The 16,308-nt window shown below is 54.5% G+C and overlaps 1 protein-coding gene across 1 annotated transcript in view; it reads right to left on the reverse strand.

The window, feature by feature from the left end:
• LRP5 (LDL receptor related protein 5) overlaps nt 1-16,308 on the reverse strand; it is a 101,194-nt gene that overhangs the window by 69,090 nt on the left and 15,796 nt on the right. The window contains exons 5-7 of the mRNA XM_004383888.1: nt 11,931-12,128; nt 7,488-7,684; nt 5,784-5,915 (exon numbers count right to left, since the gene is read on the reverse strand). Coding sequence (XP_004383945.1) covers nt 5,784-5,915; nt 7,488-7,684; nt 11,931-12,128 — 527 coding nt within the window. The remainder of the gene's footprint in view (nt 1-5,783; nt 5,916-7,487; nt 7,685-11,930; nt 12,129-16,308) is intronic.

The raw sequence follows: 16,308 nt of genomic DNA on the forward strand, positions 1-16,308 counted from the left end.
CCCACAGAACAGGGGGCACACGCCCCTTACACCCCCAGCACAAAGGCCCCCCAACGACGAGGGCTGTCGTTCTGCCCAACACGAGCGGCAAAAGTCAAAACAACGGGGGTCACGTTCCAGAAGGAGCTAGATGCTGAGAGGCCCAAGGGAAGCAGCAGGCTCCCAAGGGCGGCCGATCCCCCACAGTGGTAACTCCCAAATAAGGCCCCGCTACTCCTGTTTTTAGCCCATTCCACATAATTGGAAAAACATGGGGCAAACCAAAGCCAGCTGTGCACCGCCAGGCGCAAGGCTGCGCGGAGGGGTGGAGACAACAGGAGGCGGCCAGGCCGCTGTTTGTTCGCACCGAGGCCTGGGAGGCCCCGGCTGGACAGCGTGGGGCACGTGTGGTTGTGCCCGACCCAGGAAGGGCCGCTGTGCCTGCAACAAGAGTCTCTCAGCAAAGCGGTATCCCTGTGTCTCACCACGCCCCGGGCAGAGCTTAGTGTGAGGGGGCTGTTCGCTTTTACAACTCCCTGCTCAGAACTTACAGGGTCCTCACTCACGGGGCTGGGGACAGGGAACATCATACCCGAGCCAACAATGTCACTGCCACCCACAGGACCTGAGCAGGGGAGGAAATTCAGCAGGAAGACACCCAAGGGGCTCCTGGACCTGAGACACTCCAACCCCAGGACGAGGAAGGGAACCTGTCTCGGCCTCCAGGGGCTGCCGTAATGAAACACCATGGGGGAGCTTAGAGAACGGGTGCACTGTCTCACAGTTCTGGAGGCTAGGAGTCCAAATCAAGATGTCGGCCAAGTCGATTCCTTCTGGGGGGTCTCAGGGAGAAGCGTCCCATGCCTCTGTCCCAGTCTCTCACGGCGTCCTCTGCTGTTCGTAGACGCCATCAGCCTCTGTCGTCACGTGGCATCTGCCTTCCCCATGTATGTCCCTCTATGTCCATTCTCTCCTCTTGGTAAGATGCCATTCAGGAGGGATTGGGGCTTGAACCCACCCTACTCCAGCATGACTTAATTGATAATATCTTCAAAGACACACCCTATTTCCTCAAAGTCCTGCTCACAGGAACAGAGGTCAGGACTTCAACATCTCTTTTTGGGGGACACCATTCAGTCCGAATAGAGCCGCAAGCGGGAAGCGTCATGTCTAGTCTATGTGGTGGGTTTACTCCACGCAGGCGTCGTGAAAAGCACTTGACACACGGCCTCTCGTCTAATTGCCCCAACGGTACCATATACCGGTGGCCCTCAAGTCAACTCCGACTCACGGCAACCCCGTGTGTGTCAGAGTAGAACTGTGCTCCATAGGCTGGTTTTTCAGAAGTAGATCGCCAGGCCTTTCTTCTGAGACATCTGTGGGTGGACTCGAACCTCCACCCTTTCGGTTAGCAGCTGAGCGCATTAACCGTTTGCAACAACTGGGGACTCTGCCCAGCCACGCAGGGAAGAAGTTATTCTTCCCTCCCCATCTTACAAAGGAGAAAATGCAGCTCGGAGGGGCGACACTACCAGCAGTGCAGGTGACATATGGGTGACAAGCAGCAGAACAAGAACCCGTCCTTTACTTCTAGGGGATGTCTGTGCACCCCTGGGAACCTCTCATTCATGAGGACTCCAGCATCACCACCACACCAACCCTTCCGGCGGGGATGGATCCAACCCCTGCACTGAGCTTGCTTGCATCTGTCCAAAATCAGGAAAAAAAAAGGAAGCGTGTCACAAAAACATCTTCATATGCAACTCCGTGAAGCATAAAATGTCTGAGGCCCAGAGTGAGGCCCTTGAAACCCGTGACTTGTACCCTAAGGCTCTGGCTTCAAATCTTGAGAAGTTTCTGGGTGCTCCAGCAGTTCCCCAACCTGGCTGTTCATGGCCTCCCCCCTCCCCTGGAGCCCATGAATCCTCTCAGCCCACTGCCTCCCCCACCCTGTCCTTTCACATGGACACTCTGGTTGGATGGGTCTGGGGGCCCGGGATTCTGGATGTGCCACTGGAGTCTGGGCAGCTCTGACGCAGCCGGGCCCAGCCCCCAACCCAGCGCCCCTCCCAGCCCAACGCTGGCCTTTGTCCCCCACAACCCCAGCACCAGGAGCCGCCCTCACTGTCCACCGCCTTCCCCGCCCCCTCACCTGCCCAGCCACGTGACGAGGCTCCCCTTCAGCCCTCCCCGCTCCTCCTGGCACCCCAGCCTCGGAGTCCATTTCTGATTCCAAACTTTCAGGGAAGAATTGCTTTCCTGGCGTCAAATTGGACTGGCTGCCTGTCTGGCTCCAGTTCCAAGTTCAAATTCAAGCTCGGCTCGCCTACAGTCTGGCCTCACCATCCTCGGGCCTCCTCCTGACAAGCCCACACAGGAAGTGGGTGCTATCCTTGTCCGCTGTTCCGATGAGGGAACTGAAGCCCAGGGAGGCTGGGTCATCTCCCAGGATCACAAAGGTAGGATGTGGATCCCATGTCATAAAATGATGGCTGGGGCTGGAAAGCCACTTTAGAATCGAGAAGGGATCTAAACGCAGGGTTTGCCTGACACTGTTCGTTCCTTCCCAACTTCAGCGCAAAGCCATACCATCCATATTGTGTCTTCCTCACCTACATGTCACTTCCGACACCTCCCTTCTGGAATATGTGCAAGTCCCACCAACAGAGGATCTTTCTCCGTGACCTGCATGTCCTTCTTCACCGCGGGCCTTCCCGCTTGATAGCCAGGACCCCCTCCTGAGCCCTGACAGTGGGACCACATTCATCACTGCCCCGCAGGTCACCTGTCGTCAATGATTCCCTTCCACATCCAAGATGAGACCCCCAAGGGACCCCAGGGCCACCTCCCCTGCCCTTGAGTCTCATCCTCCAAGGAGACACCCAGCCTCAGAAGACCCTCCTCCCCAGCACTGGCAGCCCCTCATGGGCACCAGTCCCCTAAGCCAGCTCCGATGTCCCCCTTGCTAGACGCCCCACACAAGGTATCTGCTGGCAGGGACCTCCACACTCCACCGTCACTGGTGACAGTCAACAAGACTTAGTGTTTCGTTGTTCATTTTGCTCATCCAACACCAGCCACTGTCTCCAGGAGGTTTTCACACCAATGCCCCTGTACATGGCAGCAGTTCAAAGCCAAGTTCATAACCTATGTCCAGCGGGATGCAAAGCAGCACACACTAACGAACGCTCTCTGCCTGGAGGGAAACCAGCTCCCCGCTCAGGTGATGGATGACGGCCTTCAAGTAAAAGGCCTTCCTTTAACATGATATCTTGTGGCAAGGGACAAAAACTGGAAGGTCAGAGAGCTGCGTTCTAAAAGCCCCCAGCACGATGATGTGGTATTCCTCTTTCGTGAAAGCTGAGGCCCACAGCCCCTTTGGGCCTCACTCAGAGCTCCCTCCATCTCTGACTCGCCTGCCGTGGTTACGTGGGGTATATGGTCCCCCAGACCAGAAGTCTGGGGGCAGAATCCATTTCTCATTCATCCTCTTGTTCTTCTGGATTAAGAGAGGCAGAGACAGATTTCAGAACCACCTCATATTTCCAGAAAGTCATCTCGGGGGCCAGCCCTTGAAATGCTTCTAAGAAATGTCTAGATTTCTTCTCAACATAATGTGAAACTTTTAGAGAACTCTGCGGATCTTTTTCCACCCCAGCTGCCCGTGGAATCTTTCCACGGGCAGCTGGGTCTGGGGCCTGGAGATAAAGAAGATCCCAGCAGCCCCCAGACAAACCAGTTAGTGACCAACGAAGTAAGGGAAGCCTGGGGTCTCTGGCTGGTGCAAGCGGTGAATGCACTCGGCTGCTAACTGAAAGGCTGGAGGTTCGAGTCCACCCAGAGATGCCTCAAAACAAAGGCCTGGGGATCTACTTCCAAAACATCAGCCACTGAAAACCCCATGGAGCACAGTTCTACTCTGACACACAGGGAGTCGGTATGAGTTGAAATCGACTCTGCGGCAATGGGTTTGGTTTTTATGGTTTTGTGAAAGTTTCCAGTTTTTTTTAAGTTTTGTGGGAGTCTCGAAGAGGCTGAGCTTGGGAACCATTTTTATTTAAAAAACCTGAACCAAATGGTCACATTCTCATGCAAAGCAAGACTCCTTGTCCGATCCTGTCTGTCCCTTTTGTCTCTCTGTAAGCTTTCTCCTCATTTCGACACGCTACCTCAGACAGGGCATCTGGAGGAAAGCAGAGAGACTCAAGCTCAGTGTAGAAGCACCCCGACACTCCTACCCCGACCCTGGGGCCCCCGGCCCAGCGCACACTCCCACCCAAGCCAGGCCTCTCCAATGACAACAAAAACGTTTTTCTTCTGTGCGCCTGGCATTCTCCAATGTGAGTGACTTGTAAAAGTGTCTTTCACGGCCGGGCGAGTGGAGACAGTTCTTACACGGCCAGGGAAAGGGGCCCCGGGCGCATGGCTGACAGCGGGGAATCTGAGGCCACCTTCCTGGGCCACGGGAGGCCAAGAGCTGCACCGTTAGCACCTCCTGTTCGGCAGCTCTAGCCTGGGAAGGCTTCCGGCCAGAAGGGCAGGGCTGGCTGCTAATCCACTGGTTAAAGGCCACAGGTGTTTGCGGAGTCAGTTCCACCCCACAAGGCAAATGGGGCTGGGGGACAGAGACATCGAGGCTGTTCCAGCCCAACTGGCACCACCTCCTCTGGGAGGCCCCCCAACCTGGGTTAACAGTGTGGCCCTGAGACCCCAGGCAGCCTCCATGGACAACGACCTCAAGAAAGCTCCTGAACCCCATGGCCGCTCTGCACCCACATGCAGTCAACATGTGCAGAAAGAACGCAATGCGCTGACTTAACCAAGGGCCGACCAGCCCTTAGAGACAATTATATTCTTCAAGTTGTGCAACCATTCTCACCCTCCTTTTCTGAGTGTTCCTCCCCCATTAACGTAATACACTCACAGCCTCCTAAGCTTCCTATCTAACCTTTCGAGTTGCTATTGTCAATTTGATCCCATATAGATAGTTCTTAAAAGAGCACAATGGTCAAGGCAGACATTCTTTACTGGTTAAGCTAAACTATTGTTTGGTTTTAAGAAGACTTCAGGGGATATTTCTGGTTTAAGGTTTAAAGATTCCCTTGGAGCAATAGTTTCAGGGGTTCCTCCAGCCTCCATGGCTCCAGAAAGTCGAGATTCCATCAAAACTTGAAATTCTGTTCCGCATTTCCCACCCTTTTGATCTGGATTCTTCTACAGAATCTTTGATCCCCCTTCATTACTCTTATCCAAGTTTGTAACGATGATACTAATCTATGTGCTTGCTTGCTTCCTGTCTGACACCTGCTCCCAACTAGAATGTGAACACCCCAGGAAAGCATCAGGGTAAAAGGGTGCAACAGAGCCAGGAAGAGCAGCAAGGGAAAAGACATGGTAGGGGCGTGGGGTTGCGGGGTCACATCTTGTTTCAGAATGTCCTCTAACACTACTGTTCTTCTTTACAACAAAGATAGTCTTTGTTTAATCATTAATAATAGCATGAATTTATGTTCCAACTGCCACATGCCGGGCAGTGTGCTCACAGTTCCGGGGCTTGATGTGTCATCATGGTGGTATTTTAGAGATAGGGAACCTGACGTTTCAAGGTCAGTGATGTGCCTGAGATCATTCACTACCAAGCAACAGAGCCCTAACGTAAGCATGAATCCAGCCCATGCTGGTGGGTGCCCGAGTACTCCCGGCACCAAGACGACCATGCTGAAGCCATCACTAAAGGCTCTGAATGGACTCGTCGATATTTCCCTCTCCCGCCAGCCCGCCCCTGCTCACCTGTGCTGCCTTACCTGCCTTACACGTCTTGCCATTGTCCTGGAGCTGCACACCGGTGGGGCAGGCGCACGTGTAGAAAGGCTCACGGGGGGACAGCAGACACAGGTGGGAGCAGCCACCATTGTCCTCCTCACACCGTGTGTGGACTGGGGAGGCCGGGGCGGGGGGAGAGAAAGTTCCAGAACAGGGCCCATAACCTTCCAGTACCCACCACTCACTGTCTCCAAATGAGCCAGCATCCCGCTCCCTTGTACCCCGTGAAAGCCCCCAGCGTGACCCTCTGCCCACACACCCTCCTCACGTGTTATCAAGACCCTTACCCACGGTGCCACCCCTGTCCTGCCTCATCACTGACCACCCTCCACCCAGAACTTCAGCCCTGCCAGGTGGTCTACAATGTCTCCAAACCCACCGTGAACATCCCCACCACCCTCGTAGCCCAGCTACGCCCGCCCTGTGTTTCTGCATCTCCCACAGCAAGCATCTCCCCACCCTCCCCCACCAAATCCCTCAACAAGAAAGCCCTCCTCTTCCTCGAGGCCCCTCAAAGGACACCTCCCTGAAGCTGCCCTGGGGGCTCCCTGCAGGAACACGCTTCCACTCCAGCAGGATCTCAGGCTCTCCCGAGTGGGGATGACCCTGGAGCATAAGGCCTGTTGTGTCTCTCTGACATTGTCTTTGTGACATGCTTGGGACACTGGGCGGAGTCTCTCCCTAAGCCCTTCCACCACCAATTGCTTCCAGCACCTCCCTCTGCCCAGGGCAAGGGTGGAGTTTAAAACAATAATAATTTGTTGCCATGGAGTCAGCTCTGACTCCTGGGAACCCAGTGTGTGTCAGAGGAGAACTGTGCTCCACAGGGTTCTCAATGGCTGATTTTTCAGGAGTAGACTGCCAGGCCTTTCTTCCGAGGCACCTGCCTCTGGATAGACTCAAACCTCCAACCTTTCGGTTAGCAGTTGAGTGCATTAACCGTTTGCACCAGCCAAGGGTGGGGTTTAGTACCCTGGAAATACGGGGCGTTTAACCCAACTGGGTGTCTGGACTGCACACACGGAAGTGAACCCTGGAGGCCGTTGGGTGGCGTCTCTCTCCCGAAGCCACACCACACTGGCTGAAGCGTGCGGCCTACCCAGGTGTGCATGAGTGACTAATAACCATGGCATTCTCCCTTCTGCCCTGTGCTGAGAACAGCTGCCCGCCATGGGTCCTCAGTCTTAAGTTCAAAGTTCAAACTCTTTCTAGAACAGCTTGGCCAGAAACTCCCGCTCCTGGTCCCGTGGAGGTGGTGAGCCCAGGGCCCTGGCCCTGCCAGTCACCTGTCACAGAAGCTCTGACCCTGTGTGCTTTACTCCTTTCCCTTCAGGGACCCTGCCATAACTCTATGGGGACGCCAGGCCAAGGACCACCGACACATGCAGATTTTTCATTCATAAACACGTCACTGCCCTAGGGCCTTGAAAATGGGGCAGCCTTCCTTGGGGATCTCACTGCCAGCTCTGAGGACAGCAGCCCCCACACTAGCTTTGCATGGGGGCCTCTCTGTCTGCCCCTATGCTCTGCATACCCCCGACTCAGCAAGCACCCCTTCTCTCCCGCCCTGCCCCGAGGGTCAGCCACGAGCTTCCGCCACGGAAGGAGGCCCCGTTTCCGCATCCAGGGCTCAGGGAGCTGCAGGCCTGGGCCCCACGCCGGCCAGCCCCACCCGCAGCACTCACGGTGCGGCTGGCGCTCCTGGCTGAGCACTTGGATGTCCATGGGCGAGTAGAGGGCGCTCAGGATCTCCTTCCTCTTCTCGCCCGTCCTCTTGTTGCAGGCGTGGATGGAGCGCGTCTGCCAATCCGTCCAGTACAGCGTCTCCCCAGAGAGCGTCAGGGCAAAGGGGTGCGTCAGGCTGCCCTCCACCACCTTCTGCCTGCGGGGAGGTGGGGAGAGGAGCCGTCAGAGCCCTGCACAACCCCCGGAACGAGTTTCCATGAGGCCCGAGCTCGTGTCCAGCATGGAGGACCTTCTGTCCTGCTGCCGATCCCTTTACGCTGGAAAGGAGCATCCAGGAAGGAGGAAAGTGGGCCCAGAGAGAACATCCCGGGAGTGGAACCCAACGGACGTCTCCCTGAAACCTCTCCCAGGGTGTGCGGGGCCCCTTTCTAACACAGCAACAATGGCTCCCCCAGGTCATGGGCTGGTAGATCCAGCTCTTCCCCATCCAACCTGTTACGAGAACCGTGGCTTCTGGCAAAGTGGGACACGCAGAGGAATGACCCAGACAAGGGGCCAGGAGGCAGCCACACCTGGGGACAGGTCACCACTGACACGCACTCCTCCCACCCTATTTGCTAACCACCCAACACAAACGGGACTGAGCGTTTATTCTTCCAATGCCCATAATTTACGTTTTCTGAGTAAACTGAACTTGGCCTCAATGTAAGAAAAAGCTTTACTCTTCTCCATACTTAGAGTGCCCAGCAAATGAGAACTCGTCTTCAACGAGACCGCGGATGCCATGAGGAGGCATTCAGTGGCAGCATTGTCGCGTTCCATGCGGGGGGCCCAGGTTCGATCCCTGGCCGGAGCACCTCATATGTACCCACCACCCATCCGTCCGGGGAGGTTTGTGTGTTGCTAGGATGCCGAACAAGTTTCAGCGGAGCTTCCGGACCAAGGCAAACTAGGAAGAAAGGCCTGGCAATCTACTTCGGAAAATCAACCAATGAAAACCGTCCATCAGACCAGCCAATTAGAACAGCCCGAACCACAGCCGACCACGGGAACGGGACGGGACCGGGCAGCCTTCTGTTCCGTTGTGCGAGAGGTCACCAGGAGTCGGGGCTGACTCAATGGCAACAGACGCTGGTCACAGGATCAGAATCATACTCTGCTACCAGGGAGCGTGGCTAGTCGCTTCATGCCCCCTCCCCTGTGACAGGCCTCCTAAGGGCGGGGGCTGCAGCTGGGGTCCGGCCCCTAGTACAGCACTGGGCAGAGAGCAAGCACTCAGAAGGGTGTTGCTGAATAAACAAGCACCATCAGCACATGCTCCTTCCCGAGCCCGTGGTGTCTCTTTTCTGTTTATTTTGGTTTGGGTTTTTTTGTTTTCTTTTGCTGATGCCAGAGAAGCCAGAGGTTGAGCCATTTCTTGGGCTGCTGCTCCTCCCACGCCCACCTCGGCTGGAGACCCCTCGGGAAGCTTGGGGCTGGCCCTCAGCTCACCTGGCTCACCCGCACCTGGCCTCCCAGGCCCCGCGGTGCACAGGACGCCAGCCCCTCTGTGCGGCTCCATGCGGCCCCAGCCACGCCCCCGTCCTGCGTACTGTGGCACCCAGGAGCCCCCCGAGCACACCAAGCGCTGCCCCGTGCTTTCATGTACTGCTGCTTTTGACCCTGGAACACCCCTCTGAGGAAGGACAAACTCCACCCCCAGCTCACATGCGCACCCTGAGGTTCAGAGCAGGAGGCCGCCCAGCTCTATTACAGCTGAAGGGACTCCCGAGCTCACCCTCCTCACAACGACCACGCTTACTTCTAGACAGCCCTGGGCATGTCCATGGGGCACACTGTCACCCACAGTCAGAGGACGCCAGGCCGAGGCAGGTGGAAGGGGGTGGGACTCTGGAGCCCTGACTGCTGTGTGGCCTCTCTGTGCATTATCTTGATAGGGGATCGGGATAGGAAATGCTTCAGAGGGTGGGTGCAGGCATTCAATGCACTAATTAATAAATGTCCCTGGCAAACAGTAAGTACTATAGAAGGATTAGTCACCAGCAGACCATCACCACCATCACCACCAACATCGCTGTCACCACCATCACCACCGTTACCACCACTATCATCACCGCCGTCACCATCACCACTGTTATCAGTATCACCATTGCCAACCATCACCATCAACAACACCATCACCATTGCTGTCACCACCATCACCGTCACCACCACCATCATCACCACCGTCACCATCACCACTGTTATCAGTATCACCATTGCCAGCCATCACCATCAACAACACCATCACCATTGCTGTCACCACCATCACCATCACCACCACCATCACCAGTGTCACCACCGTGACCACCATCACCACCACCACACCGTCACCGCCATCAACACCATCATCACTGTCACCATCACCACCGTCATCACCACTGTCATCGTAACCACATCACCATCAACACCGCCATCACTACCATTGTCACCATCACCACTGTTACTGCTATTGCCATTATCACCACCATCGCCACCACCACAACCATGTTCACATTGTAACTACCACCACTATCACCCTCACTGTCCCGTCACAACCCGTGGCCGGGGCACCCCTGGCCTGCAGCCTTTCCAGCCTATAAGCCACCCTTCAAAACTTTCAGGGCCACTCAGCTCCCCAAGGACCACAGTACCCCCCAGGTAGCCTTGCTTTCCAAATCTCAAACCAGGCCCTGACCCAGCCAGCCCGTGCTCACAGGGACAATGGGATAGAATGTTTCAAAGCGGCCCGAGACGCATGGCTCAGCCGTAAGGAGAGGTCCACGCAGTGAGGAACGAAGGCCCTCTGCCAACGACCATGAAGATAAGCTTGGAAGTGAGTCCAACGGCCTCAGCTGAGCCTCCAAATGGTGCAGCCCCAGCTGACACCTGATTGCAGCCTCAGGACAGAACCGGAGCCAGAGCTCCCAGCTAAGCCACTCTCAATTCCTGACCCCAGAAGACCGTTCACTAGTTCAGACGGCCCAGCTTGGCGGTATTTTGAATGCAGCAAAAATAACTGATACACAAGGCCTGGATAAAATGGAGCAAATCTGCCAACATCGTCATCTGTTCAAGTGGGTATCAGCCAGTCAGTTTCTCCATGCAGTGCCACCATGGCCCTCAGCACCCACCACATACACGGGTGATCAGATGGTGTCCTCCCGCCGAGGCCAGGAGCTCTGCCAGCACAGCTCTGTCCCCAGGGAGCATCCCCAAGATCTGTCATGAGCCAGAAATAAACTGCCCTTTACCTGCACATGGAAGGGACATTTCCACGTCTAAAGGGTAATGAGGTAGGGAGCCTCGACCTCTCAGATGGGCGTTAAGTTAAGCTGACCTGACATCTCTAAAACCAATTATCCAACACGGAAAAAATCCTTTATATTCATTCATTCAACTCATTTGCTGAGCCCCTACTACGTGTGAGGCCCTCTGGCAAGCCTGTGCAGTGCAGCAGTGAGGAAGACAGACGTTGCTCCTGCCGAGATGCTGGGTGCTGGGGAGGGAGGCCTGCAGAGGGGCCCTTGGGCTTTAGATCCACAATCCCTCATCCGCAATTCTGAAATCCAAAAACCTCCGAAAATTGGAAAAGCTTCTATTACACATTTTGTGGCAAAAGCTGACCTGTGTGGATATGAGGCTATCTGTAGTCTTCTCTAGCTCACTTAGAATGACCACCACCACCTATGAGTCAGTTTGTCGTACTGTGGTGGCTTGTGTGTTGCTGTGATGTTGAAAGCTCTGCCACCGGTATTTCAAATACCAGCTGGGTCAGCCATGGTGGACAGGTTTCAGCAGAGCTTCCAGATTAAGACAGATTAGGAAGAAAGGCCTGGTGATCTACCTCTGAAAATTAGCCAATGAAAACCCTACGGATCACAACAGAACACTGTATGACTTGCTTGTTTTGGACACGTCATCATGTCCAGTCGCTGGAGAAGGACATGTTTGGTGACACAAAGGGCCAAGCGAGGGCAAGGAAGACCCTCAATGAGACGCACTAGCACAAAAGCCACAACAATGAACATGACAGTGATCGTGAGGATGACAAAGGACCAGCACATTAAGGTCGCCACGAGTCAGAGTCAACACTGAGTCCGCAGTGGCTATCTATTTATCTATCTAGAAGGAGTACTCATACACTGCTACAGGAGTACTCAGGTTCTAGGCTGCAGACGCTGCCCCAGACCACGCTCGGGGTGTGCTGTTAGATGTGGTATGCGCACTGTGTTCCCATAGGTCTGCGTTCCGAAAAGTTCTGAGTTCCAGAACACAGGAAGCCACAGGGCTTCGGAGAAGGGACCGTGGGCCTGTATGAAGGAGGATCACCTGGGAACACCAGATCAAACTGACTGAGGCCCTGGTGGTGGCCGGGGTGCAGGGGATCTGGCATAGGGCCTCCTACCAGGACAAGAACTCACCGGAATGAGCCATCCAGGTTGGCACGGTGGATGAAGCTGAGCTTGGCATCAGCCCAGTACAGCTTCTGCTCCTCCAGGTCAATGGTCAGCCCATTGGGCCAATAAATATCCGAGTCCACGATGATCTTCCGGGTGCTGCCGTCCATGCCCGCCCGCTCGATCCGGGGCGTCTCACCCCAGTCCGTCCAGTACATGTACCTGGTAGGGAAGGCAGGGTAAGAGCAAGAGAAATTCACAGTCTGCTTTCTGGTTTGTCTGCTTTCCCGAAAGCAGGCTTGACACAGAGACGATGAATCGGCTGTTAAGACCTCACCCAGCAGAGAGAACCAAGTTAAGGGTCTGGGGTATCACTTCAGATTCTTTTCCTAGACATTTAGTAACATATTAATTTTTAAACAAAGCTGGGCAATCAAAATAGACTGTTTCCAAACTGAAGACACTCCCAAAGTCCACCTTTCAGCCAAAGATTAGACAGACCTATTAAACAAACAATAACACATGTAAGGAATGTACTTCTTAGTTCAATCAAGTAGGAAAAACAAAAGGGCAAAAACCGCCCAAAAACAAAAAGAAAAAGCAAGAAAGGAAAAGAAAACCGGAACAAACGAAAAGGGGAAACCCAAGCAGAAAAGGGGAAAAGGCCGAAAAAACCCCAAGAACCCAAATAAACGCAAAAAACAATCTGTGTATAAACTTTTGAATGAGAAACTAACTTGCTCTGGAAACTTTCACCTGAAGTACAATAAAATTAAAGAACAAAATAGGCTGTTCCAACGTGTTCTCACTTAGCAATACGTCCTACACACCTCCCCTTTTCACCAATATAAATCTTCCTTGTTCTTTTATTTATTTAAATAATAGACTTTGTTTTTTAGAGCAGTTTTGGGTGTAGAGAAAAAATGGGCAGAGAATACAGAGTTCTCATACACACCCTCTCCCCCTGCACAGTTTTCCTATTATTCACATCTTGCACTTGGGTGGTATATTCCTTACAATCAATGAGCTGATATTGATACATAGTCATACAGGGTCACAACAGTTTTGCTAAGGAGGCTTGGTAGCACAGTGGTTAAGCGCTCAGCTGCTAATTGAAGGTCGGTGGGTTGAACCCATCAGCCTCTCCACAGGACAAAGACGTAGCAGTCTGCTTCCATAACGATGACAGCCTTGAAACCCTACGGGGCAGTTCTCCTCGGCCCTATAGGGTCACTCTGAGTTGGAATCAACTTGACAGCACACAACAACAACAAAGCTCACAGTTTACATGAGGGCTCGCTCTTTGTGTTGTTGTCCTAGGGGGCTGACAAACAGTGTCACAGGTCTACCCCTACAGTCTCATGCAGAATAGTTTCGGCGCCCTGAAAATGTCCCTGCTCCACCTGCTCGTCCCTCCCCTCTTCCCCTGAGCCCCCGGCAACCGAAGACCTTTTAGCGTCTCTAGAGTTCCCTCTTCCCTGATCTTTCAGTGACGACACAGCGTACAGCAGGTACCGCAGGCTGTACTAATCAATTCAAACAACTGTCTGTGCTTGGGCTGCTCGCTCCTGCGAAAATGCTGCAAATAGGCTCTAAAAAGTAATTAAAAACACAGAGGAAGAAAAAAAACGAAAAAAAAAGAAAAAAAAAAAAAAACCGGTAAGGAAAAACCCCGGGCAACCGAAGTGGGGGGGAATTGCCTTTGCCTAAAAAGGTTCTCAAGTTTTTCACGAGGAACGTGGCTCCCACATCCGAAAGGCCACATCCTAAAGGAAACCTGGTTTGATCAGCTGCCAACAAACCGAGACAGAGCGAGGGGAGTCGGCGTGTGGCAGCCGAGGCATCTGGGAGGCAGATTCTCCAGCCTCCAGGGGAAGGCAGGCAGGCCAAGCCCTGGGATGTGTGGCTGGAGGCTGGACAGGCCTGCAGGGACAGAAGAGGAACCACATCAGCCTGGAGGACTGAAGTCCCAGGTTCTCGTCCCAGCTCTGCCCCAAGAGGCGGCAGATCTGCTTTCCCTTCTCTGCAGAAAGGGGGGTGGTCCTGACAGGGAACACAACAAAGAGTCCCTCATGGAGCAGGAGAAAAGCGGGGTGCAGAACTCAAATTCTAGTAAAAAGACCAGACTTAATGGTCTGAGACTGGAAGAACCCCAGAAAGCATGGCCCCCGGACTCTCTGTCAACCCAGAACTGAAACCATTCCCGAGGCCAACTCTTTAGACAAAGATTAGACTGGACTATGGGGCATTAAATAATACTCGTGAGTAGTGTGCTTCTTAGCTCAAGTAGATACGTGAGACTAAATGGGCAGCTTCTGTCCAGAGGTGAGACGAGAAGGCAGAGAGGGTCTGGAGCTGGCTGAATGGACATGGGAAATCCAGGGTGGAAAGGAGGAGTGTGCCATCACAGTATAGGGAGAGCAATTAGGGTCACATAACAATGTATGTATAAATGTTTGTATGAGAGACTAACTTGAATTGTAAACTTTCACTTACAGTACAATAAAATAAAATTTAAATGAAAAAAAAAAGGGAGGGGTTCCTGCTCTTCCCTGGAGGGGCTCCCCTCCCTCTCTGCCACAACCTGTGTCCCGTGGGAACTTGAGGGACGCAGGCCGAGAAGGAATGACTATTCCCATCAAACAGAAGGGGAAACTGAGGCTCGGAGAGGCTGACCTGCCCGGGCCATCATACCTTGTGGCAGCCTTGGGAGCAGAGTAAGGTGAGCTGGTCGGGCCGGAGCCCAGTCAGAGTGTGACGCCCGCCTTCGCCAGGACAAAGGGTGTTGGTGAGCTTCTCCTGACAGCCCAGGGCCCATAGGTGCCGCCCACAGCTCAGCAGAGGCCCTCACGGTGGGCTCGGTGGCCTCTCGCCCTCCTCCGCACCTTTACACCCCCAGGTATCAGAACAGATACCCCAGTGAGCCCACACGCCCTCCCCGATCCCTCCCTACGCCAGCAGAAAAGGCTGGAAAATGGGAAGGCTCAGGGACCTCCGTGCGGAGCATAACTCAAATTCCTCCCCTGGTTTCATAACAGAGGCCGCTGGCTTCCTTAAATGGGGAGGCTGCGAGCTGGCCGAGTGGGGGCCACGGGCGCAGACGAGCTGTCTCGCGCACAGCCTGACCCTCGGGCCCGGCCGAATTCCACGCAGGAAATCAACTTCTGAAGAAGCGCTGCCATCACATCGGGCTTTCTGCAGAGAGCTGGCCGCGGGCGGCTGCGGTTACTTGTTATTTTAGGGAAGGGACGTTTTGCATTTTAAAGAGGGGGTTGGGTTTCACCCAGCTTTAATTGAAGCCCCAGGAGCAACTGCAGCCCCCGCCAGGCTGTGCCAGCACCGGGCCTCCCACCAGCGCCGGGCCAGCTACTCCGGGCCAAGGGTCCCCCCCGAAGCCGGCCCTGCGCACCACATGGGCACCCTGGCGCTGGGAGTGGGGGCGTCTCCTGCACCCGGCCTGGATACAGGCCTTCTGCTGCCCACGCTGCTGACGCTGCACCCAGGGGGGCCGCGGGGGCCGTGTGCCTCTGCTGGGCAGGGGGCTTGTGGACTCTCGCACACTGGGTGGACGTTCTGATTGAATCCTTTCTGCCCTACATTGGCTGGGGCAGGTGTTTTCTCATCTGAGGACGGGTCCCAGTGGGGGACAGAATCACAGAGGGGCACAAAGGGCTCTGGTGGGGCTGGAGGAAGACAAGGCCCCTCCCACAAGCCTGTGCCTGTGGTCAGGAGGGAAGACAAAAATCCTCTCTCCACTGTCTCCGCTCCAGGGCTCCGAGCTCACACTAGTGCCCCAGAGCCACCATTCAATTTAGTGTTCAGTGTGAATGGGGGTGCGACACACACACACACACACGCACGCACGCACGCACGCACGCACATGCTTCTCCGGCCAATCTGTGGTCCTCCCCTCCTGGGCAACCCAGGGCCTCACGGGACAGAGTAGGAACTTCAAACCACAGTCACACTCATGGCTGAATAGGGGGACCAGTGTTCCGTGTAATCACCTCCATTCAGTGTGACAAGTGGGAGACCACGACACACGATGAAGTCCACTCCCACATTCGTCAGATGGTGTTACTGGAGTGGGGAAGGGAGGGGGGAGGCTACGGCTCCCTAATCTCGCCCAGGACAGTGATAACTGAAGTCAGGGGCGTGGCCCCAGGGAGAATTCAGAGGCAGAAGCGGAAAAGAGCTATTTCAAATGTTTAATAAGAAAAACCCCAAACCAAACCCATTGCCGTGGAGTCAATTCCAACTCACAGCAATCCCATAGGACAGAGTAGAACTGCCTCATAGGGTTTTCTGGGCTGAAATCTTTACAGGGGCAGATCGCCAGGTCTTTTCTCCTGCAGAGCTACTGGTGGGTTCAAATCGCCAACTTTTCAGTTTGCAACCGAGT

Source organism: Trichechus manatus, unplaced genomic scaffold, assembly GCF_000243295.1.
Source record: "Trichechus manatus latirostris isolate Lorelei unplaced genomic scaffold, TriManLat1.0 scaffold00113, whole genome shotgun sequence".
NCBI classification, from domain to species: Eukaryota; Metazoa; Chordata; class Mammalia; order Sirenia; family Trichechidae; genus Trichechus; species Trichechus manatus.